At 45.6% G+C, this 24954-nt stretch overlaps 1 protein-coding gene across 1 annotated transcript in view; it reads right to left on the bottom strand.

The window, feature by feature from the left end:
• Window positions 1-1206: 1206 nt before the first annotated feature.
• Window positions 1207-24954, bottom strand: part of LOC133773387 (zona pellucida sperm-binding protein 3 receptor-like) — a 34603-nt gene continuing 10855 nt past the window's right edge. The window contains exons 7-11 of the mRNA XM_062210756.1: window positions 24706-24903; window positions 18903-19103; window positions 3209-3376; window positions 2112-2287; window positions 1207-1573 (exon numbers count right to left, since the gene is read on the bottom strand). Coding sequence (XP_062066740.1) covers window positions 1403-1573; window positions 2112-2287; window positions 3209-3376; window positions 18903-19103; window positions 24706-24903 — 914 coding nt within the window. The 3' untranslated portion in view covers window positions 1207-1402. The remainder of the gene's footprint in view (window positions 1574-2111; window positions 2288-3208; window positions 3377-18902; window positions 19104-24705; window positions 24904-24954) is intronic.

Raw genomic sequence — 24954 nt, 5'->3', positions numbered from 1 at the left:
TCCTTGAGGCTTAATGCTAGGCTATTTGTATGGGATCTTTCTGTTTTCTTTAATGTAGGCCTTGCTTGCTATCAATTTCCCTCTTACGACTGCTTTTTCTGCATAGGTTTTGATATGTTCCTTTTCCACTGTCATTTATCTCAAGATATTTTTAAATTTCCCTTTTGATTTTTTCTTTGATCTGTTGGTTGTTTGGAGCATATTAATTTTCAAGTTTGTGAATTTCCCAAGATCCTTCTTATTCTTGATGTTTAGTTTCATGTCATTGTAGTTGGAAACAATACTAGATATGATTTTAAGTCTTGTATTGTGGGACAATATATCACCTATCCAGGAAAAGGTTCCATTTGTGCTAGAAAATAATAATTATATTCGGTACTTTTGAACAGAACATTCTATTTCAATCTTTTAGTATCATTTGATCTAAAGTACAGCTCAAGTCCAGTATTTCCATCTTAACTTACTGTCTGGTAGATTGATCAATTATTGAAAGCAAGAGTATTGATGTCTCCTATCACTGGACAGCTATCTAGTTCTTTTTTCATTTCTATTAATATTTGCTTTATGTAGTTAGATGCTCCAATGTTGGGTGCATATATGTTTATAATTTTATGATGACTGTATTCTCATCATGAATTGGCTGCTTTAAAATTAGGGAATGACCACTTTTGCCTTTTGACAACAACTTTTGAATGGTTCTATTTTTTTAATATAAAAAATCACTACTGGCCGGCGCCGTGGCTCAACAGGCTAATCCTCCGCCTTGCGGCGCCGGCACACCGGGTTCTAGTCCCGGTTGGGGCACCAATCCTGTCCCGGTTGCCCCTCTTCCAGGCCAGCTCTCTGCTGTGGCCAGGGAGTGCAGTGGAGGATGGCCCAAGTCCTTGGGTCCTGCACCCCATGGGAGACCAGGAGAAGCACCTGGCTCCTGCCATCGGAACAGCGCGGTGCGCCGGCCGCAGCGCGCTACCGCGGCGGCCATTGGAGGGTGAACCAACGGCAAAAGGAAGACCTTTCTCTCTGTCTCTCTCTCTCACTGTCCACTCTGCCTGTCAAAAAATAAATAAATAAATAAATAAATAAATAAAAATCACTACTGCTTTCTTTTGATTGATTGGTATTTTCCTGGACTGTCTTATGCCCCTTCACTTCCAATCTATTTGCATATGAGAACTTAAAGCTTAAATGAATTTTTTCAAGGCAACATAGAGCACAATCTTATTTTTTAATCCATTCAGCCACCATATGCCATTTGATTGAAGAGTTTAATTCATTTATATTCAAGATTATTGTTGATTACCATGGATATTGGTGCCAGAGAGACCCAGAGCTGCTGGGCTGATGTGATCCCATTGCGCTGAAGGCAGCAGGTGGCTTGCGCTCCCCTCTCTGCGGGGAAAAGTTACAGCGGTAGCTGCACAGAGTTCCTTGCCTTGTCCCTCTGCAGTTCCAGGAGTTCAATCTCCAGAGACAGCTTGTACACCTCCAGGGCCATCTTCACCTCGTTTGGTTCTGCAAGACACTGCATGAGTCTTCTGCCCGCAAGTACCTGCTCACAGCCTTCAGGGACCTCCTGGAAGAGACACAGGCGGTGTGGCTGAGTGGTTTCTCTCCACATCGGGCAGGAGGGTGCACCCTGATGATGGCAGGGCCACAGGGTCAGGACCCAGACCACCCTCAGCCTGGCGCTTGGGCAGGGAAAACCAGCAGTCCTCTAAGTCCCACAGAGCCTTCCTCAGTGCTCATGGATGTGCTCTGGCCCGCTGCCCAGAGGCCTCCCAGGGGCAGAGGCGATTTCTGCTGAGGTGCACAGACGGAGAGCAGGATCTGTACAGACCACAGGAACTCAGCCTGGCTGCTGGGACTCCCGGGTCTAGGGGACCCTGCTCTCCGTGGGGCTCAGCATTTCTTGATCTCCAGTGAAGGTGGGAAAACCTGCCACCCTCCCCCACCCGAGTGCTTCAAGGCAAACACGGAGAGTGTCTCTGAATGGCTCCCACATGACTCTTGGCAAAGTCAGTGTCCCCATTGCTGGCCAGGACAGAGCTCCGTGGGGAGGCCATCAGGCTGAGGGGTGGACAGCACAGAACTCCCCTGAGTGTGTCACTCACCCACTCACACTTGGGCACCTCTGGCTGCCAGTTTCTGTTCTCTGCGCAGGTGATGCTTGGGGAACCGACCACACCGTAGCCAGAGTTGCACCGCACAGTGAGATTTTCCTTCTCACCATATTGGGCTTTAACCACAGACAGATTTCCATTTGCTATTTCTGGTTTTGGACACAGAGCTATAATGGAAACAAATTTTAATCCATCAGTAAATCTAAGACAAAAGACACAGTAACAGTCTGGTACAATTTAATGAAATCTATTTAGGTACTGCTAACTTTTCTGTCCTTTTGGAAACAATAATATTGGTAACGTTTTTATTATTTCCATGTGACTACGTCTCACGTAGCCCGATGATGTGGGTACTGTTATTTTTCCTATGTTATCTAACGGAAAGCTGAGATATACGAGGTTAAGGAAGTTACCCAAGCTCATAAAGGTTTTCAGTCAAATGCCAGGATGTGAAGGTATGTGAGCCCCAAGTTGCTAGCCATCAAAGCCCCCTTCTCTCACCATTTGGATTGCTGCTAGGATCTCGGTAGGAAACTCTCCCTCTTTATTATTATTCTCTTGTGTGCAACACACAATGGCAGCCGATGAATCCTGAAGCTATTGTCAGTAAAATTATATCTTAGCTGGATGCATGTAGAAATTAGATCAGATTGGGACTCCTCCTGTCCCCGCTACAGCCTGCGAGTCCCCTGCGCATACACACGCCTGCAGCATGGCAGGTGGTGGCCTGCACGAAGCAGCTCTCCCTTCCTGCTGCGCGGCATTAGCCCAGGAGAGCCTACATTCGTCCCACAGCAGGTTTCCATGAAGATTTGGCCACAGGCCCACACGAACAACACGCGTGTAACAGGCAAGGACTCCAGACTATGTCAGGAAAAACATACAAGAAACTGGGACTGGGAATGGCTTTCCAAAGGTTGAATTTTGTGGCTGTCAGAAAGGAAATGAAGGATTGCATACGCCCTTTGCCATCTGCAAATACGAATTATTTCAAATGAACCAAGTTAGTGTGTTCCTCCTGCCTCTGGGAGGGAGGAATGAGCTAGCCCCCGCCCACCGAGACAGGGCTGATGCGGGGCTGGAGTTACCTTGACACACTGGGGCTCTGGGAAGCCAGCGTGAATAAATGCAGAACAGTTTCCTCTCTCCGACCAGAGTGTAGCCTTCCTCACACTCATACATAATCTCCTGTCTGGAAGGAGTCGTAGACAGAACTCTGTGGCGCCCATGGGCGACGCTAGGCGGCTGTAGGCAGTCTTCATGGTGAGAGAAAAAGACAGCGTGAGCACGTAGAACTTGCCACGTCGTGCGCCCCAGAATTTGTGTGGTTTGTAGGCGGCTTCCTTGTGTGCTTCCTTCTCTGCCCGTAAGATCCCCCGGCCTCATCCCTGCACCTGTGTTACCCTCGGGTGAGCCTTGGGCCAAGGAAAGCCTCGAACAGCGAGCCCTTAAGCTCTCCCACTTCACCGACAAGTTCGCTCCACTCGGCCTCCTGCAAGAACCGTTGGCATGAGAGCCAACATACATACATATATGTATATGCATACTATGGTATCGTACTCATGCTACGCTCAGTTGAGTTCGGGCTGCATAGCCGAGGCTCCCATCTCTGAGAAACTGGAAAGATGTTCATCAACTCACAATCTGAGTTCTTACACCCAATCAAAATCGTCCGATCTTCTCGTCAAGAAAACATCGACCGTATTTTGAAAATATTTCAGAAGAGAGTTGTAGGAAGAATAAACGTGATGATTTGCATATTGAAATAATAAACAGGGCACGGTGTGGAGCACCAGGGCCCACTAACACCCAGTGGGAAAGTGAAATCAAATAAAGCAACCGGAATGTCAGACGGAGACCGCTGCTCGTTTCCTCCTGGTTGAAATGAAGTAACTGTAGCTTCAGAAGTGGATGTTCACCAGAACTAGAAGTTTTAAAACACTGACTGAGGCACAGGTGTTTACTTAGAAGACCCTCTCCTCGGCGTTCTCCTGGGGACTCCACTCTTACCTCACAGGAGTCCTGGTCACAGGTTAATTAATCAGATCATTAATCTGCCTCCCAGCTGGTCTCCAGCTATGGCACACACATTGCGTAGACCTGTGCTCCTAGATCTCTCTGACCTAGAACGTCAAATGCCCTCTCACTTCTCTGCCTGCTCAAGTCCCATCTGCCCCGTGTGCGCTTCTCTCGCTTCCCCAGCAGTCATCATTTATTTCTCTGAGTGACTATGGTAATTATTGCGAGAAAAGTTTCAATCATATGCAGCTATTCTGGAGTTCTTACTGTAATCTAGACATCATGCATAGCATACATAATATTTATAAATATGTAATACATGTACTTTTATATTCTATATATTTTAGTGGACAATACCCTATGGTAAGATGTATATCCACATAGTATGTGTATACTATGACTTTAAATATATTATGGATACAAGGTATCCATAATCTAGATTCTCCCTCTCTCTCTCTCTCTCTCCCCCTCTCTATTTCTCTCTCCTTCTCTCTCTCTGACATTTTTTTAAGAATTATTTTATTTATTTGAAAGACAGAGTTACAGAGAGAGGTAGAGCCAGAGAGAGAGAGGTCTTCTATTCCGCTGGTTCACTCCCTAAATGACCACAATGGCCAGAGCTGAGCTGATCCAAAGCCAGGAGCCAGGAGCTTCTTCCAGGTCTCCCACGCAGGTGCAGGGGCCCAAGGACTTGGGCCATCTTCTACTGCCTTCCCAGGCCACAGCAGAGAGCTGGATCAAAGAGGAGCAACCGGGACTCAAACATATGTGATGCCGGCACTTCAGGCCGGGGCTTTAACCCACTGTGCCACAGCGCTGGCCCTTCTCTCTCTGAAATTTTTTTTAAAATCTAAAAAATAAGAAAAGCAACTCTGCAATCACCAAGTGATATTAAGAAACTTCAACGTCTGAACTACCTGGGATCATTCTGGGGCTCTGGAAACTAATCTTGACAAATTGTCTCAATGCCCTTGTGAGATGACGGAGTGGCACGTGGGGGCTCCACACTCCACCTGATTGGCTCATAACCCTTGCATCGTTAGAATGATTACTCCATATCACAGGAACAGGAGACACAGACTCCACAGAAACCAGCTAAGCTTCTGGTGAAACCTTTTCTTCTCTGTTGAGTGAGTTAGGAATTCTGCATAGAATATTCTTTTTTTTTTTTTTTTCGACAGGCAGAGTGGACAGTGAGAGAGAGAGACAGAGAGAAAGGTCTTCCTTTGCCGTTGGTTCACCCTCCAATGGCCGCCGCGGTTGGCGCGCTGCGGCCAGCGCACCGCGCTGATCCAATGGCAGGAGCCAGGTGCTTCTCCTGGTCTCCCATGGGGTGCAGGGCCCAAGCACTTGGGCCATCCTCCACTGCACTTCCTGGCCACAGCAGAGAGCTGGCCTGGAAGAGGGGCAACCGGGACAGGATCGGTGCCCCGACCGGGACTAGAACCCGGTGTGCCAGCACCGCAAGGCGGAGGATTAGCCTAGTGAGCCGCGGCGCCGGCCTCTGCATAGAATATTCTATTATAAATGGTCTGATACACGGTATAAGCCCAGGCAGGGGTGGCGAACCTCCAGCCTAAAGGCCATATGAGGCCCACAGAAGCATTTGGTCCGGCCTTCTCAAGGCAGTACAGGCAGCACTCAACATTGAATAAATCGAGAGCAGGCTAATTTTTAAGTCAACCATTTTGGAAGGCCATGAATGATGTTACAAATACCCAAATGGCCCTTGGCAGAAAAAAGGTTCCCCCCCCCATGGGAGGGACATATGTGTAAATATCTTTAAAATATTCTTAGGAAGATTTTCTCTTACAAAATGTACCAGGAGAATAAGAAAGAATACTTTTGTTAGCACTTCCATTTACAAATTAAAATAATTATTCACATCAACATTTATAAGCAGCAATCTGCGGGTCCTTGCAAGTCCTTTCGGTACTAGTTGACTGGAGACAGTAACTTCCCCAGTTGCAATGTGACTCCTCACACTTGCATGGCGTTTTCAGTGAATATACCGCTTTGCGATTTTACTCTGGGAAATTCACTCGTTATGTAAGACCCCTGCTAAAAGTAAATATTAAAATAATATTATAGTAAAGGGTTAAAAAGTTTAGCTGCTGGCGGTAGACATTCCTTAAGATAACTGTGTCTCCACCCGCCTACAGAATAACCTTGGGAAACTGCTCTGTGTAACTGTCTCACGAGATAACGCTTGCAGAAGTCTGAAAAGAGTTGCAATAAGGTTCTGTAACTTAGTGACCATTGTATAAACTTACCCCTTCCCTCGCTAAAAAATTGCGTCAAAAGTTTGCATGCCTGTTGCCCTTCAAAATAGCTAATCACCAAACGCCCCGCATACATATGTTAATCAGGTAGCTCTTGTCTTTAAAAACTGCCTGTAATCCCTGCTCGGGGCTCGCTCACTCTCTCTCTCTCTCTCTCTCTCTCTCTCTTTCTCTCTCGACTGCCTGTGGTGCTGGGGAGCCCGTTTGTGCAAACACCTAATAAAAATCCTCTTGCTCTTGTATCTACCAGTCTGGAGTTTGGGTCTTTGGGTGACCACCCGAGCGTGTTGGATTCCCAGATTTGGGGTCCTTCAGTTATATACAACAAAATTTTGCTTTCTTGATGGCAAAAGTGTTCTACCCAGGCCAGCGCCGTGGCTCAACAGGCTAATCCTCCACCTTGCGGTGCCGGCACACCGGTTTCTAGTCCCGGTCGGGGTGCCGGATTCTGTCCCGGTTGCCCCTCTTCCAGGCCAGCTCTCTGCTGTGGCCCGGGAAGGCAGTGGAGGATGGCCCAAGTGCTTGGGCCCTGCACCCCATGGGAGACCAGGAGAAGCACCTGGCTCCTGCCATCGGATCAGCGCGGTGCGCTGGCCACAATGTGCCAGCTGCGGCGGCCATTGGAGGGTGAACCAACGGCAAAAGGAAGACCTTTCTGTCTGTCTCTCTCTCTCACTGTCCACTCCGCCTGTCAAAAAAAAAAGTGTTCTACCCAATCATTAATGCAACAAAAACAATTAGGCTTATAGAAGAACTAGTTGCCTAAATATTTAGGAGAAACCATTTAAATTTCATAACTGAATATAAAAATTAAGCATATTTTTGGTCTGTCAGTTCCTCAAGGATTGGTAATATTTTGTTTCCATGTAATTATACCCTCCATTGAAAGGACTAAAGCTATTTTAAGGCATTTTTAAATAATGTATTCCAATGTATTTTTTCAAAATTGAACTGAATCACATCTATTTGATTCTACTTAACTAATTCTTAGTCAAAATTTTCTCTCCTAACTAGGTTTACATTCTTCCCTCTTCTCCATAAACCTGCATACTCACCACAAAGGCCAGGTGGAGCCCACAGGAGGCACAGGGCCTGGAGGAGGCACAGAGCTGGGAAAACTTCCTGCAATCTGGGGGTCATGGTGCAGAATCTCAGAGCAAAGCACCAAGGTTCAGGATTTCCGGATGCCCCAAACCAGGCTAAAGTTGAGGCTCCAAGGAAGTAGCAAAGCAACGCCCAAACTGAGGAAGTAAGTCGTGGCAAGAGCACAGCTTTAAGTCACCGGAGAGGAGGGGCCTGGCTGTCGACCAGAACCGGGACCCAATGGGAGCCGTCCAGTAATGCGCCCAGTCTCTGGGAGAATGAGATGAGCTGGACAAGAAGGCTCCCTGGGATTCTGTGGGTGTTTTGTTTATTTATTTATTTTACAGGTAGAGTTTACAGAGAGAGAGAGAGAGAGAGAGAGAGGTCTTCCATTCTGCTGGTTCACTCCCCAAATAGCTGCAACGGCTGGAGCTACGCTGATCCGAAGCCAGGAGCCAGGAGTTTCTTCCTGGTCTCCCATGTGGATGCAGGGGCCCAAGGACTCAGGCCATCCTCCACTACCTTCCCAGGCCACAGCAGAGAGCTGGACTGGAAGAGGAGCAACCGGACTAGAACCTGGCACCCATATGGGGTGCTGGCGCCGCAGGCAGAGGATTAACCTAGTGCGCCATGGCGCCGGCCCTCTGCGGGTGTTTGCAGTGAGAACCCCAGGACTTGTTCACCATCTCTCTTCCACTGGTAGCAGGGGAACCAGCTGGCTGCCTGTGTCCATATATACGTCATTCACCTGTGAGTAAGTGAGGTACAGCCGTGCAGCAGGTTCTTCAGGGGTCAGGCAAGATGCTGAGGCATGCTCTACACCATGTCCCCAAGGTGTCACTTGCATGACTTCCCAACTTGAAAGTGAAAGTTAGAAAGATCTATAGGTGGGGCCGGCCCTGGCCTGAAGCGTTGGCATCCCATATGGGCGGCTGGGTTCGAGACCTAGCTGTTCCACTTCCAATCCAGCTCTCTGCTATGGCCTGGGAAAGCAGTGGAAGATGGCCCAAGTCCTTGGGTCCTTGCACCCACGTGGGAGACCCAGAAGAAGCTCCTGGTTCCTGGCTTTGGATAGGCGCAGCTCTGGCCATTGCGGCCAATTGGGGAGTGAACCAGCGGATGGAAGACCTCTCTCTCTCTCTCTGCCTCTCCTCTCTCTGTGTAACTTTCAGTTTCAAATAAATAAATAAATCTTTAAAAAAATAGAAAGAAAGATCTATGGGTAAGTTTTCTTCCCAGACACGTCACAGGCTAGCTGGAACAGGAAACGTGTGGAAGTCTATGACTGTGAAAAGACAAAAGTACAGACCAAGCAACAACTCTTTCCACATGTATGGGTTTTGTTGCTGTTTCTGCAATGCCAAATGAATCATCTTCAGTGCTACACCAGTTGGAAAGTAGGGGTAAATTTCTCAGGGCAGTGTTCACAGCACAGATAAAAGTGTGTGGAAACTGAGTGGTAGACAATGAGGCGTTACTGATGGACAATGTTTCAGGACAATGTTAACACATTTTCAAAGATGCTGGGTCAGAGAGAGGCACCTCGCTCCCCAATATCATAAGTCGGACAAAAGCACTAAAAGATATGTTACAGACAGCACACATTTTAATCTAAGACTCGGTTCATTAATAACTGTCTCAGTGGCTATTGACCCATTCGTAATTACCTGGGTCTTATGTTAGGATTACTTAGTCTCCATGGAGACAGATGAAGTTGCCAACGTGCTTCTCCCCATCTTTTACCCTCTGGACCAGTTGTGACTGTCTGTGACTTGAAGATACAGAGATATTGTGCAGCAAACACTCATAAATGCTTGAGAATGACCTTCACCACAGAGCTGAGCTCTCGTGAGTGCAATAGGCAGAGAACAGCAAAGTGCTTAGCTCTCAGAAATAAAGAGGAACACTTTACAGTGATGACAGCACAGCTAAATTTCAACCGTGCTAGAGAAAAAGGAAAGCAAATAAGCCTACCATGTGTTTTCATCCTTTTACAAAGACCTCAAATACAATCTATGTTGGATCATGGAGGTCACTGAAATAATTAAATAATGATCATTGAATTAACACCATTCTCAGAAGTTTGTGCTTATTAATCATGTTCCAAACTTTCACATACACTGTCGCTATTCATTTCTTATTTTAAAAGATTTATTTATTTATCTGGAAGGCAGAGATACAGAAAGAGGTAGAGATAGAGACAGAGATATCTTCCATCTGCTGGTTTGCTCTCGAAATGGCTGCAATGGTCAGGGCTGGGCAAGGCCAAAGCCAGGAGCCAAGAGCTTCCTCTTGGTCTCCCACATGGGTGCAGGGGCCCAAGCATTTGGGCCATCTTTCTTTGCTTTCCCAGGTGCATTTTCAGGGAGATGGATCAGAGGAGGAGCAGCTGGGACTCAAACTGGCACCCATATGGGACGCCGGCAGTACAGGTGGTGGCTTAACCTGCTACACCATAGTGTTGGCCCTGCTATTAATTTCTTATAGCAAAGCTATCGTGGCCATAGTTGTAGCACAGCAGGTAAAGCCACTGCCTGCGATGCCTGCATCCCATAAGGACACCAGTCCATGTCGGTGGTGCTCCACCTCCAATCCAGCTCCTTGTTAATGACCAGGGAACAGCAGCACAGGATGGTCCAGGCTGTTATCTCCAGCTCTGAGCCTTCCCAGCTCAGGCCCCAGACAGGTGGATGAGCAAGTCTTCAGCTGATTCCAGCTCCCAGTCTTTCAGCTGCCCCAGTTGATGCCAAGCAGAGCAAAGCCACCCCTCACCCCAAATCCTGCATGCAGGATGTGTGAACAAAATGCACATTACCCTTTGAAGCCACAAGTTTTAGGATAGGTTGTTATGTACCAATCAGTGGCATTAGAGAATTCTGTACATTAACAAAAAATGTTTTGGATCATTTTAATGAATGCAGAAAAAAGAATTTGCTAAAACTAAGTATAGATTTCTTTAATGGGGTGCAGAAAAGCAGGAATCAGCAGGGAACCACTTGATACACAATATATGTAGGGGTTGGTTCCAGGACTCATGCAAATAGCAAAATCTGCACAATGCTCAAGTCTCTTAAAAGTGTAGTGTCTGGATATTAACCCAAGTACATCTTCCTGTGTACTTCAATTCTTATTTATTTATTTTCATTTCATTGAAAGGCAGACAGAGACAGAGAAATCTTCCATCTGCTAGTTCATTCCTCAAATGTCCCCAACATCTGGAGCTGGGCCAAGTTGAAGGCAGGAGCTGGGGAGCCCATCTGGGTTTCCCCCTTGAGTGCGAAGGGCCCAAGTACTTGGTCATAGCTGTTTCCGCATGGGTGTGCATTGGCAGGAAGCTGGATCAGAAGCAAGGTCAGCAGGATTCAAACAAGGCTCTCTGACAGGCAATTCAGGCATCTCAAACAGCAGTTTAACCATTGTGCCACATGCCTGCCCCATCCTGTGTACTTACAATCATCTCCATATTATTTTTTGAAGGTTTATTTTTTATTTATTTTGAAAGACAGATTTACAGAAAGGTAGAGAGAGAGAGAGAGAGAGAATCTTCCATCCTCTGGTTCACTCCCCAGATGGCTTGCAATGGCAGGAGCTGAGCCCATCCAAAGCCAGGAGCTTCTTCCAGGTCTCCCATGTGGATGCAGGAACCCAAGGATTTGAGCCATCTTCCACTGCTTTCCCAGGTGCATTAGCAGGGAGCTGGATGGGAAGTGGAGCAGCCGGCACTTGAACTGGCGCCCATATGAGATGCCAGTGCTGCAGGCTGGGGCTTTAACCCACTATACCACAGCATCGGCCACTCCATATTATTTTAAATACCTACTACAATGTGAATCTAAATTAGGTATACTTTATTGTTTATAGAATAATGATAAGAACAAGAAGTGTATTTACCACAGATGAAATTTTTGTTTTGAATAGTATCTACCCATAGGTGGATGAATCCACAGATGCAGAACCCACACACTCAGCCAGCCAACTGTATTGTATTGGTAATGCAGAAGGTGATACTTCATTAAAAATAACAATTTATGTTTAGGAAAAGACACCTTAGGAAGCCTTACTGAAGTTAAAAGGCAGACCCTAAATCAGAAAAAAAAAAAAGATAATTGCAATACATATCTCACAAAGGACTATCATACAGAATATATTAAAATGCCTACAACTAAATTAAAATTAGGTAGATGACCCAATGAGAAAATGGCATAAAAGGCTTACAACAGCACTTCATAACAACAACAAAAAAATCTAAATGGGAAATAAGCATATGAAAAGTAGCTCAATCTCAGTAACCACTAGGAAAGAACAAAAATAAAGAACAAAACTAAAAGCACCAGGTGATATCCCCTCACAGCAGAATTTCTCAAAAGAAAGAGACATAATCAATAGCAGGTGCTGTGCAGAAGGCTCACGCTTTAAAAATGGAAGTGTGGTTTGATTCAACCACTTTGGAAAATCACCGACCAGGTACACAGACACCACCTTTGAGCCAGCAACTCCACCCTTAGGTGGAGCTACCTACTGAACGAAAATGCATGTGTTCCGCCAAAGACCTGAACAATGCGTTTATACCAACGTTGTTCGGAATTGCTGGAAAACTGAAAGACAAAACAAAACAAAGAACAAATACCATTATCGGTAGACTAGAGAAATCAATCCGGTGTGTTCTGTGTGCTAGGATGCGAAGCAGTCATGAAAATGTGTGAACCTCAGCCACATGCGACATGGACGACTCTCACCAATGTAATATTTAGGAGAAAAGCTCACGAGGGAAAGACTGCGGAAGGTGTGATTCTGTTTCTACAGAGTTGAGTCACAAGAGAAACGGCTCTGGGCGGTGAAAATCGAGGAAAGAAGAGTTGTTTTTGCAGGGGTAGGGTGCGGAGTCAGTGCCTGGAAGAGAGCTCCAAAGGGCTTTTGCTGCAGCCTGCTGCACACCCTGGTTTCCTGCCATCCAAGTATGTTTGCTTTGAAAATTCTTGACCTTGTTTCTCTTTCTATAGGTAAAGGGTAGGTAGGTTTTGAATATAGGAGGTGTGGAACGAAGACATTCAGGAAAAGGGAATGTCCTGGCTTCCGTTCTTTCTGAGGTACCCAAGAGAGGAGGTGCTGTGAATTACACACTTTTCAGGCTGTGAATTTGTGGACTGGGGGCGTGTCACGTTGACGGAACAGGCTGATCAAGATGACAACACAGACAAGCTGATATGTGGTAGATTTTTATTTATTACCCAGCACTTCAAGTCCAGGAAAATAGACACCTGAGGCATCAAAGGCTGGATTTTTGATAATTATTCGCTTTCTGTAGCAATTATCATAATCCGCTTATCAGAGCCCAGACACTTACTAACAGGAATGCTGGTGCTTAAAGAGGAGTAGGGTTGCTGAACGCAGATTCTGCATATTAATTTAGGGGTAAAAATGACCCCTTACTTTTCTTTCCTTTGGAGAATTTCTGATTGCCATTTTGCGTGTTCTCTTGCTCCAGGCGCTCAATCTCCAGCGACAGCTTGTACACACTCAGGGCCATTTTCACATCCTCCGGTGTGGAGAGACACTGCAGGAGTTTTCTGCCCACCATCACCTGCTCACACTCTTCAGCCATCTCCTAAAAGTGATGGAAAGAAACAAGCATGGGACGGGGTGGTGCCTTCGAGAGAGAGATTCCTGGGAAAAGTGAGGTTGCCCTGAGGACTGATGGGAGAGGAGATCAGGAGAACACTTGCAGGCCAAGCCCAGATCTTCTGGGCAGCAGCCACGCACAGCTGCAGCAGGCAAGAGGCAGAGCTGCAAGGGAGCCCCAGAGCTCCTCCACCTGCACAGCTGAGGAATGGGGCTGCTGACCAACCAGAGACAAGGGGTGTTTGTTGTAGAAAATGTAGAGCGAGACGTCAGGATACCTGGGACTATGGAGCCCTCTTTTCGAGAATCTGGGCTCTAGCAGGAAACTCGCCTCTCCCGACTCACCGCTGGTCTAATTTTTAAACTTACGCATCCTGACGAAGCCAGACGTCACCATTGCTGGCAGGAACAGAACCTCTGGGGAGGCCATCAAGGTCAGGGGTGGACAGCACAGGACTTCCCCAAACTGTGCCACTTACCCATTCACACTTGGGCACCTCTGGGTACCATGTTCTGTTTTCTAAGCAAATGATGCTTGGGGGACCAATCACTGCATAGCCAAAGTCACACTGGATGGTGATATTTTCAAATTCCGCATACTCATCCTTATCCACGGACAGCTTTGCATTTTTTATGTCTGGCTTCAGACACCGCGCTGCAACGGAAACAATTTTAAGCATGCTCTGTTTTTCAGAAAAAGACATCCTGACAGCACTGCATAATAACAATGATGGGAATTTTTGTTCATAATTACATTCAGATTCAACAGGTTATCCTATACCCTTTCAATTAATGTCATTGAAATAGTAATAATTAACATCCAGTGAGCTAACACGACATGTCCCTCTATGTGCTAATCTTTTTTGTTTGCACTTTCCCACTTAACCCTCAGCACAAGTCCATGAGTTACATGCTCCTATTATGAGCATTTTTCCAACCAGGAAACTGAAATGTTAATTTCCTTGGTATCCCTTAGCTCTCAAATGGCAGAATTTGCGCTCTTAATTCCTACCCTCAGCATCCTCTGTCCGGGTATGATGCTGAGTAAGTTCTCCTCACTGTCTTTGTCTCCTTGTCTCCGTGGGTTAGCTAGAGACAGTGCTGACTGTTAGCAAAAGGATGTAAGCACCATGAGCAAGGCAGAGACAGACAGGTTCTTGGCCCTTCTTGTCTATACAACAGGTAGACCAACCAGCATCACTTTTAGTTCATCTGAAGTGAAAACGGAAAAGTCATAAAGCAACGGTGTCCTTCATGAAGCTTTTGTGGAGATTTCCAACAATTCATGATTTGGGAATTAGCACTTGAGATACCTTTTTCTTGGATAGTTGGGTTTCACTCAAGAGACTCAAGAAAACTTACTGAAGTTGCCCAAGACGTCGCCTCTAGATAATCTGGGAAGATACCTAAGAACCTAGCATGACTGGCTGCCCATGCGTGGGGTAGGTTGTGGCTGTGGAGGGCTGAAGTGGGAAGTAAAGTTCATTTTCATTGTCTCTGTCAATGACTTGATGTTTACTGGTGTGATTTAAATAGTCAATAGTCGCAGCAATCCTACCAAGTTTACATCCTTCACACTTTTTCATTTTTAATTTTATTTGAAAGGTAGAGACAGAGACAAAACAGAGTGACACAGGCAGAATGAGCTCCCATCTGCTCAAATGCCCAAACAACTGGAGCCAGGAACTCAGTCTGGGTCTCCTATGTAGGTGGCAGGGACCCCACTACTGGAAACCTCCCTGCCCTCTCTCAGGGTCTGAATTCAAAGACATCTGGAGTCCAAGGCAAACCCAGGCATCAGACCCAGGCGTTCTGACGTACGAGGCAGGCATCTCGGTCACTAGGCTCCACACCCAGCCCAGTCACTTCCAGAGTTAGCTTTGTAATAAGCAAGTGCCTTAGTCTGCTTTCTGTTGCCATGGGAGAACATCGCAGACTGTAATTCTTACAGGACACAAGTTTATTTAACCATAGTTCTGGGAACCGGCAAGTCCAAGGGTATAGCTCCTGCATCTGGTGAGTGTCTTCATGTTGTTTCATAACATGGTGGAAGGTGGAAGGACGAGAGGAAGCCAGGCTGATAAAGCGAGACTCATGGACATTGGGATGAAAGCCTCCACTGGCCTTTTTCTTAAACCCTACAAATTCACCCAGCATTGTTCCTATTTAAACAAACTAGTTAACTCATCTTGCCTAATACGCCCTATGTGTTTCTATTACATACTTCCTCCTGTGATTTTTCCTTATTAGAATTCTCTTGGGGGCCGGCACTGTGGTGTAGTAGGTGAAGTCACTGCCTGCAGTGCCGGCATCCCATATGGGCACCAGTTCGAGTCCCAGCTGCTCCACTTCCGATCCAGCTCTCTGCTATGGCCTGGTAGCAGATGAAGATGGCCCAAGTCCTTGGGCCCCTGTACTCGTGTGGGAGACCCGGAAGAAGCTCCTTGCTCCTGGCTTCAGATCAGTGCAGCTCTGGCCATCGTGGCCAATTCGAGAGTAAACCAGCAGATAGGAGACTTCTCTCTCTCTCTCTCTTTCTCTCTCTCTCCCTCTTCTTCTCTCTCTGTGTAACTCTGACTTTCAAATAAATAAATAAATAAATAAATCTTTTTAAAAAATGAATTATCTTGTATCTATTCATGAACTCGAATTTCATTTTCTCTGTGAAGCACATTTTGACTACAATGTCTACTCTTTCCTTTTACAGCAGTTGTTAGCAGTCAATTACTTGTGATTACTTAGTGAGTTCTCACCATGTGCCAAATACTTTGCTAAGCTCTTTCAGGCAGGATCCCAGTGAAACCTCACAACAACCCTGGCGTTGGATATCATCCTCATCCTTGTCCATGTAACGGAAGAGAAGCTTAAAGGAGTTAGGACATTGTCCCAGGAGCACAACTATTAGGCGCGTAGTGCAGGATTGGATTCAGATCTGTCGCCATTCACAGTCTTCGCTCCCTTTCAAGTGCATTTCTGTTTTTTGTAGTAGCTGTCTAACAGCTGTCTGATAGTACCCATCACATTCCTTTCTCTCTGCTTTGATATCAAGGGTCACGCCTTGTAAGAGTCTATGTCCCTAGCAACCAATTTCTTTCTTTAAACATTGATTGTGGACATGACATTTTCACCTGTAGGTAAGTCTAGAGCTCATGTATAACCTTTAGCAAAATTCATTTCAAATACTCCATAAAAGGTAACTTTCAATTTTTACCAACACAAAAATAAATATATATGCTCAGCATTGAACTATGCTGTGAGGAAAATAAACCTAAACAATGTGAATGGTTGACATCTGTCACAGCCAGTTGATGATAAAGCACCAAAAAGCTCACACAGAGAGTAGATTCAATAGAGAAGAGAGACATAGCATCAGCTAGAGTATTAAAGGAACATTTTTTTATAGAAGGATGGAGAAGAGATTGGAAAGTTGGGTAGAAAGCTTGGATTGGTAGATGAGAAGTAAGAGAACATTTTCCATGGAGTAACAGTAAAGAAAAAGCTTAAGGCTTCAAAGACTGTTAACAGAGAAGAGATGACAAGGAGAAAAAAGTTTGAGGCTGGCTTTTCCTGCTGAATGTATTACCCAAAAGGAGATGGCATGAGAAATCATTGGGTTAATGACGCTTTGCATGATGGGGCACTGTCTTTCAGGATGCAGTAGACATTGAGCTATTTGCCAGTACCTGTTCACCCAGTAACTAGAATACACAGAGCCAGCAACCAAACAGGTTGGTTGGCATAACTAATGCAGTTAGCCACATCTAGGATGTACTTTTCCTACTTCCAACTTTGGACTCTCCTAAACCGGAAGTCCTTCCCAGGGACTGGGTAGGGGAAGGAATAATTCAACAAGGAAACACCCCACTAAGCTTGAAGCAGTGGTCCTCACAAGATGGCATTGGGCTCTTCACACAGGTGAGAAAACTTGGGGGCAGAGAAACCGTTACTATATGGGTAGGGCATTAGATTGTAGTCACCACTAAGAGCCTGAATGATTGTGACATTATTGAGTGAGGAAAGACTATATTCGGAATCCAGCGTCTCTTGATGCTTCCATACCTGGAGGCAACAGTGAACGGACAGTTACTAGACACCAAGACGTCTTCTTTGTGAGGGATGACAATCAGGGTGAGCTCATCTGTCAAGCAACCTGCAGCAACTCAAGCACTGGCTAAAGTAGGGAAGAATCTAGAATGGGTAGTACAGCAGATATTACCAGTACCCACAATAGCCTCAAGGTCAGAGAGAACTTAAGGCACTCACCCTCCCTTACAGTGATTTTTAAGGCCTGGGGCCAGAGTTACTTTGAAGAGTCGGTGACTCTGCACAATTAATGTGAAGTGGGAGCAGAACCGAGTTAGACAGGGGGTTGTGGTGGAGCAGATGTCACGGTCATGTCACAGCGTTTTGGGCCACCTCGGATTACAGTGTCAGGTGGAGTGTACTTAGATTTTTTTTGTAAGTTTATTTCATTTCATTTGAAAGGCAGAGTGAGAGTGAGAGAGAGAGAGGGAGAGGGAGAGGAAGAGGGAGAAGGAGGGAGAGGAGGGGAGCAGAGAGAGGGCTCTATCTTCCATTTGCTGTTTCACCCCTAAATGACTGCAATGGCCAAAACTGTGCCAATACAAAGCCAGGAGCCAGGAGATTCCTCCGGGTCTCCCATGTGCGTGCAGGAGGCCAAGCACTTGAGACATCTTCCTCTGCCTTCTCAGGCACACTAACAGGGAGCTGGATTGGAAATGGAACAGCTGGGACTCGAATCGGTGGCTATATGGGATGCCGGCACTGCAGGCGGTGGCTTTACCTGCTACACCACTGCACTGGCCCCCAGACTTAGATTTATAATGATGGTGTCTGGAGAGAGTATCGGATCTGTCATTTCATCTGCCTCTGGGCGTTCTCTAGCTGCAGGAGCACAGCTGGAACTGAGGAGCGGTTACTGGCCTTCAGGACAATCTCAAACCAGTGGGGACTGAAAACCAATGGATAAATAGCCCGGTCCCCCGTCCATCACACAGATAATTTCGCCAGGCATTCTCCACACTTCTCAGTGGTCCCAAAGAATTGAGGCCCTGCTGCTTGTAACCGTCAGCTTTTCCCCGCCTCCCCGCCCTCACCGGTCCCTGGCTTCCCCTGGCTGGGATCACCTCCGAACAAGCTATGGCTCCCAGGCCGTGTTCTCAAGCTGCCCTCCCCAAGCAGCCCAGCTGTGGCACCGTGTGCGTGGGGAGGAGTGGGGGAGGAAGCCCGCCCTGAGGACGGCACCCTCAGGTCCGACCCTGGTCAGGGCCGGAGCGTCTTCGCCCCAGCTATTGGCTGGGTTCTTCCCCTTTGCATTTTAACATGGGGACGGTTGCACTGGCTGGGTCCGAGCAGGAAAGGAAAGGCGGGTGTCCCTCCGCGGGCTCTGAAGGTGCCCCCTCCAACACAGTCACTCCTTGCTCCCGGGAGCTTCCCCGCACAGAATTGTGTGGGTCACTCCTGCTCCGGGCCTCGTACAGTCAGGTGTCTGTGGAGTAGTGCAAACAACGTGTACAGGAGAAATGACACAATGAGACAAAATGAGAGCTCCACTGTTTGCTCTCACAAGATAACTGTTGTAAGGTTTTCCTCCCCCTGTCCTCGGTCCTGAGCTGCCTTGCGAGCAGCCAGTGCTATGCATCTGTGACCCTGTTTGCACCACGCATCTCAGGAGAAAAGCCTCACCCTCACCTGGCTGTAAGCCACTTGATCGTTCAGGAAGCTAAATGACATCATCAAATACTCTTGACATTCTCACCTGGCTCACACTCGGGCATTTTTGGATTCCACGTGCCGTCCGCCTGGCAGGAACTCCTTCCATCAGGAGAGATCGGGTAGTAGCCTTTATCACACATGAATGACACGTAGTCTCCATAGGCATAGACACATATCCCAGTAAAGTCTCTCCTGTCGCTTATGATAATGATCTTCTCCATGTCTGGTGTTGGGCAGCATACCCCTGACAGATGAAAACAATGCTCAGGTTAACAAAATCGCTCGGTGGATGCACCTATAGCTGAAGCCCTGACTGCCTCCTGTAGATGTTCGTAATGAAACTCATGCAAGCCGAGAACAGAGTGGGGGTTGACAGGGGCTGAGGGGAGACGAGGACGTGGGAAGTTGTTCAACAAGCACAAAGCTGCAGTGGTGTGAGACGGTCAAGTTCTGGAAAGAAGCTGAATGACATAGTGTCTATAATTAACAAAAGGATAGATTCCACGTTAAGTGTTTTTATTACGATTTAAAAAGAGAAAGAGAGGGGTGGATATCTGGCACAGCAGTTAAGATCCCACTTGGGACACTCATATCCCATACCAGAGTGTCTAGGTTCAAGTCCCAGCTCTGTGTCCAATTCCAGTTTTCTACTAACGTGCATTCTGGGAGATAGAAAGTAATGGCTTGAGTACTTGGGTCTCTCCCCCTGGGTGGGAGACCCGGATGGTATTCAAAACGTCTGGCTTTAGCTGGCCAAGCCCTGGCTTTTGTGAGTATTTGAGAAGTAAGCCAGCAGATCTCTCTCTCTCTCTCTCTGTCTACTTGTGTGTCTCTGTCTCTGTCTCTGCCTTTCAAATAAATAAAAAAGGTAAAAGGTAAAAACAGAGGGAGAGGAAGCACAAAATATGAGAATAAGACCATCCACAAAAGCATAAATCTGAAAAACTACTCGGATGAAAATGCTGTCCAAGGACTGGATAAACAGCTAATTTCCCTTTCTCAGACATTGATGCACACCCACGAGCAGCAAGAACATTGAGGAAACCATGACTGCCGGACAGAATGAACAAGGTGCTGGAGACTGACCACGAAGCAATGGATGTGTGTGACAGCAGAGGACTGAGAAGACCTATTTTAATGAAATTTAGCAAACTTCAAGAAAACACAGAAGCAACTCAGAGACTTGACAGAAAAACTTAACAGAGAAATTGAAAAAAAGATTACATCAAGCAGAAATCTCGAAGCTGAGTACAATAAATGAAATGGAAAATGCTATAGAAAATGCCAGTAACAGAACTGAACAAATGAAAGGACTAGTGGGTTTAAAGATGGGCTATTTGAAAATACACGTAGGTAGAAGAAAACTAAAAAAGAGAATTAAGGAAGCTATAGAAACCATGGGACAGTGTTAAAAGAGTAAATTTTGGGGGCTATGGTGGTTCAAAATAGCCATGAGAATGCCAGTGTGGTAGAAAGCTTATTAAAGTAGATAACAGAAAACTTCTCGTACCTAGAGAAGGACGGAGACACCAGGTCTGTGAAGGTCAAAGGTCAGCAGTGAGATGCGATTCAACCAAGTCTATCACAAGACTTAGTTTGGTTTAATATTATTATTTATTTATTTGAGAGGCAGAGTTACAGAGAGAAGGAGAGAGAGAAAGAGGTCTTCCATCAACTGGTTCACTCCCCAAATGGCCGCAACGGCCAGAGCTGGGCCAATCCAAAGCCAGGAGCCAGGAGTTCTTCCAGGTCTCTCACACAGGTGCAGAGGCCAAAGCACTTGGGTCTTTTCCACTGCTTCCCCAGGCCATAGCAGAGAGCTTGATCTGAAGAGGAGCAGCTGGGATTCGAACCAGTGCCCATGAGGGATGCCAGCACCACAGGCAGAAGCTTATCTTACTGCACCACAGCACCAGCCCCCAGGTGTATTGTTTTTAAAGGTTTATTTTATTTCTTTGAAAGGCAGAATTACAGAGAGACAGGAAGTGATGATAGAGAGACAGAGATGAGGTTAGAGAGAGAGATGGGGAGGAGAGACAGAGAGAGAGATATCTTCCATTTACTGATTCACTCCCCAAATGATCCCAACATCAGGAACTGGGCCAGACCAAAGCCAGGAGCCTAGAACTCCGTCTGGGTCTCCCTAGTGGATGGCAGAGGCCCAAGTCCCTGGGTCATCTTCTGCTGTTTTTCTAGGTGCATTAGCAGGGATTGGAAGTGGAGCAGCCAGGACAAACTAGTGTCTATATGGGATGCCATCACCACAGGCAATGGATTAAACCACTATGCCACAACACTAACTTCTGCAAGTGTATTCTATTATTGCTTTTTCTTCTTTGTTTCTTTTCATTTCTTTACAATAAAAGTACAGTTGCTATCAGCTCAAGACAACTTGATATAATAATCGAAATAATTTTGGTAAGCCTAAAGTAACCACAAAGCAAAAACCTGTAATATTTTTTTTTTGACAGGCAGAGTGGACAGTGAGAGAGAGAGACAGGGAGAAAGGTCTTCTTTTGCCATTGGTTCACCCTCCAATGGCCGCCGCGGCCGGCGCACCGCGCTGATCCGCAGCCAGGAGCCAGGTGCTTCTCCTGGTCTCCCATGCGGGTGCAGGGCCCAAGCACTTGGACCTCCTCCACTGCACTCCTGGGCCATAGCAGAGAGCTGGACTGGAAGAGGGGCAACTGGGACAGAATCTGACACCCCGACCGGGACTAGAACCCGGTGTGGTGGCGCTGCAGGCAGAGGATTAGCCTAGTGAGCCGCAGCGCCAGCAGAAACCTGTAATATTAAAGGATAAGTAATACCAATTTTTCTCAAATTATTCAAAAAAAGAGGGTGAAATTCCTCTAAATTCGTTCATAATGAATACCAGGTTATAAACAGGTAAAGAGACAATTAATGAACTTTATACTGTTAATAAAACATTGGGAGACAGAAAATTCAAAAACACAGATAAGAGCATGGGAAATATAGAAGATCTTGTAGGAAGGCTTAACATGAATGTAGCTGAGGCACCAGGAGGAGGGGGAGAGAAAAGTGGTCTGAGGGGCCAGCCCTGTGGTATAGCTGGTAAAGCCACTGCCTACAGTGCCGGCATCCCATATGGGTGCTGGTTCAAGTCCTGGCTGCTCCACTTCCCATCCAGCTCTCTGCTATGGCCTGAGAAAGCAGTAGAAGATGGCCCAATTCCTTGGGCCTCTACACCCACGTGGGAGACCTGAGGAAGCTCCTGGACTCCTGGCTTTGTATTGGCACAGCTCTGGCCATTGTGGCCAATTAGGGAGTGAACCAGCAGATGGAAGATCTATCTTTCTCTCTCTCCCTCTCTGCCTCTCCTTCTTTCTCTGTGTAACTCTGACTTCCAAAATAATAAATCTTAAAAAAAAAAAGTGGTCTGAAATTAAAATTTAAGAGAATATTTGAAATGGTAAAATGTTTTAAGTTGAAATTTTTCAAAATCAAGGAAAGGCATCCAATACTCGATTCCATGAGCACTCTGAAGCACAAGCAGGATAAACAAAGAATCCAACCGTATCTGAACAAACAGCTGCAATGGGCAGACGTGTGGTGCAGAGGTTGGGTTGCAGCCCGTATTGGAGTGCCTGGTCCGAGTCCCTGCTACCCCACTTCCTATCCAGCTTCCTGTTGATGCACATCTTGCTAGGCAACAGATGATGGCTCAAGCACATGCATCCCTACTACCCATGTAGGAGCCTTGTATGGAGTTTTTGGCTCCTGGCTTTGGCCTGGCTGTCATGGGTATCTGGGGGTGAACCAGCTGATGAAAGAGCTCTCTCCATCTGATCTTTCTTTATGTCTCTCTGCCTTTCAAATAAAGGGAAAATAAATAAAATAATTTCTTTTAGAAAAGAGAAAAAATGCTAAAAACCCAAAGACAAGGAGAACATTTGAAAAATAGAGAAGAAAACAGATAACTCTCAAAGGATCAACAGTATAAGGCCAACAGCAAAATTCCCAACAGAAATCACTGAAGACAGAAGACAGTTTAGAATGAAATATTTCACATGTCAACCTAGAATTCAATAGATGGCAACCTAGAATTTTATACCTAGCAATTATAGCTTTAGATATTAAGGTGAAATAAAGGCACATTGAAGCAAACAATTCATCAGCAACATACCACACTAAAAGAAACTAGAGTATTCACCAGGCAGAGAGACACAAGACTGCAGAATCAGCGGAGAATAAAAACCAGTAATCATCATTATGTGAACTGCCCAACTAATGTGCTTTATTAAGATAATAATAATAATAGTAATAATATGGAGTGTAAGATATGAATATGAGGTGTAATACTCATAGAATTGAAATACACAGAAGAATAAGGAGTAAGTCAAGTTAAAGGTACTAAGGTTTTGCATTGCCTCGGAAGAGACAAAACAATAAGCTTAAAAAGTAGAGGAACTGGCACTGTGGTGAAATGGGCTAAGCCTCCACCTGTAGTGCTGGCATCCCCTATGGGCACCAGCTCAAGTCCTGGCTGCTCCTCTTCCAATCCATCTCTTTGCTTATGGCCTGGGAAAGCAGTAGAAGATGGCCCAAGTGCTTGGATTCCTACACCCATGTGGGAGACCAGGATGAAGTTCTTGGCTCCTCGCTTTGGATTGACCCAGCTTCTGCCTTTGCAACCATTTTGGGGGGTGACTTAGTGGATGAAAGTCGTCTCTCTCTCTGTGTGTGTGTCTCTCTCTGTCTGTCTGTAACTCTGCCTCTCAAATAAATAAATAAAATCTTTTTTTAAAAAAAGTAAAAATTGTATACAATAACTTTTTTTTTTTTTTTTTTATTTTTTTGACAGGCAGAGTGGACAGTGAGAGAGAGACAGAGAGAAAGGTCTTCCTTTTGCCGTTGGTTCACCCTCCAATGGCCGCCGCGGTTGGCGCGCTGCGGCCGGCGCACCGCGCTGATCCGATGGCAGGAGCCAGGTGCTTCTCCTGGTCTCCTATAGGGTGCAGGGCCCAAGCACTTGGGCCATCCTCCACTGCACTCCCTGGCCACAGCATTAAAAGTAAAAAGTAGATAAACACCAATCAAATTCCAGGTGAAAATGGGAAAGACAACAAATAATAAATTCCAAAGAAGTCAATAAAAAATAATACAAAACAGGCAGAAATGTAGTAAATATTAAAACCACAAATTCCAATATATCAATAACTACATGATCTGCACACAGCTTACATACACCAATTAGATCAATAGAAATTGTCAGGTAAGATTAGAGTAGCCAACATTATCCTGCTTCTAAGATACCATGCAAAATTAGAGAAAGTTTGAATGTAAGAAACTTCAAGAGGATTTACCATGCAAACATTAATTCAAATGGAGGTACATTAACATAAAGTAAAATTTGAACGTGAAGCAATTACAGAAATAAAGAGGGCCATTTCGTAATAATAAAAGGTTAAACTCATCAGGAAAACATGCCTTTCTAAATTTAGCATGCAGCTTCAAATTTTTAAATGTCATCTCAAAATAAAAAATGGAAAAAATTTTTTTTAAAAAAGTAAAAAGATGAAAGAGAAACCCACAATCTGATCAACATTTGTCAGCAATTTAAAGAAAAAGCAGATGAGACAGCAGTGTAGATATAAAAGATTTTCACCATACATTAAAAAAATTAGATTTAATTGATATCTGTACATTACAACCAACAACTGCAAAATATGCATTTTTTCTGAAGCACACTGAAGATTTACAGTAATTAATTGCATGTTGTTCAGTGAAGCAACTTGCAGCAACTTATTAGGATTGAACTCGGTATTTTCCATAGAAAATTGATGCACATATGTGTACATGGGATGAAGTTCAAGTTCACTTACTCTCACACCCTTTGGAAGGTGACCATGTCAGATTTTCCTGACACTTCACAGTCAGAGGCTCAGCTGGAATAACTCTATAGCCAGGGTCGCACTTAAATTTCAACTCAGTTCCAACTTCAAATATTTCCGGACTCCTTGAGGTATAGGCAGTTTTCTCCCAGGAAGCAAAGGGAAGTTCTGGTAAGTCAATACAACTATCTGATCGTGAAGAAAGCACAAGAGCAAAGGAAAATTATTATTGGGGTGGAC

The sequence above is a fragment of the Lepus europaeus genome, chromosome 14 (assembly GCF_033115175.1).
Source record: "Lepus europaeus isolate LE1 chromosome 14, mLepTim1.pri, whole genome shotgun sequence".
Classification (NCBI taxonomy): Eukaryota; Metazoa; Chordata; class Mammalia; order Lagomorpha; family Leporidae; genus Lepus; species Lepus europaeus.
Note: the sequence above shows the minus strand (reverse complement) of the source record. Positions and strands in the feature narration are given on the sequence as shown.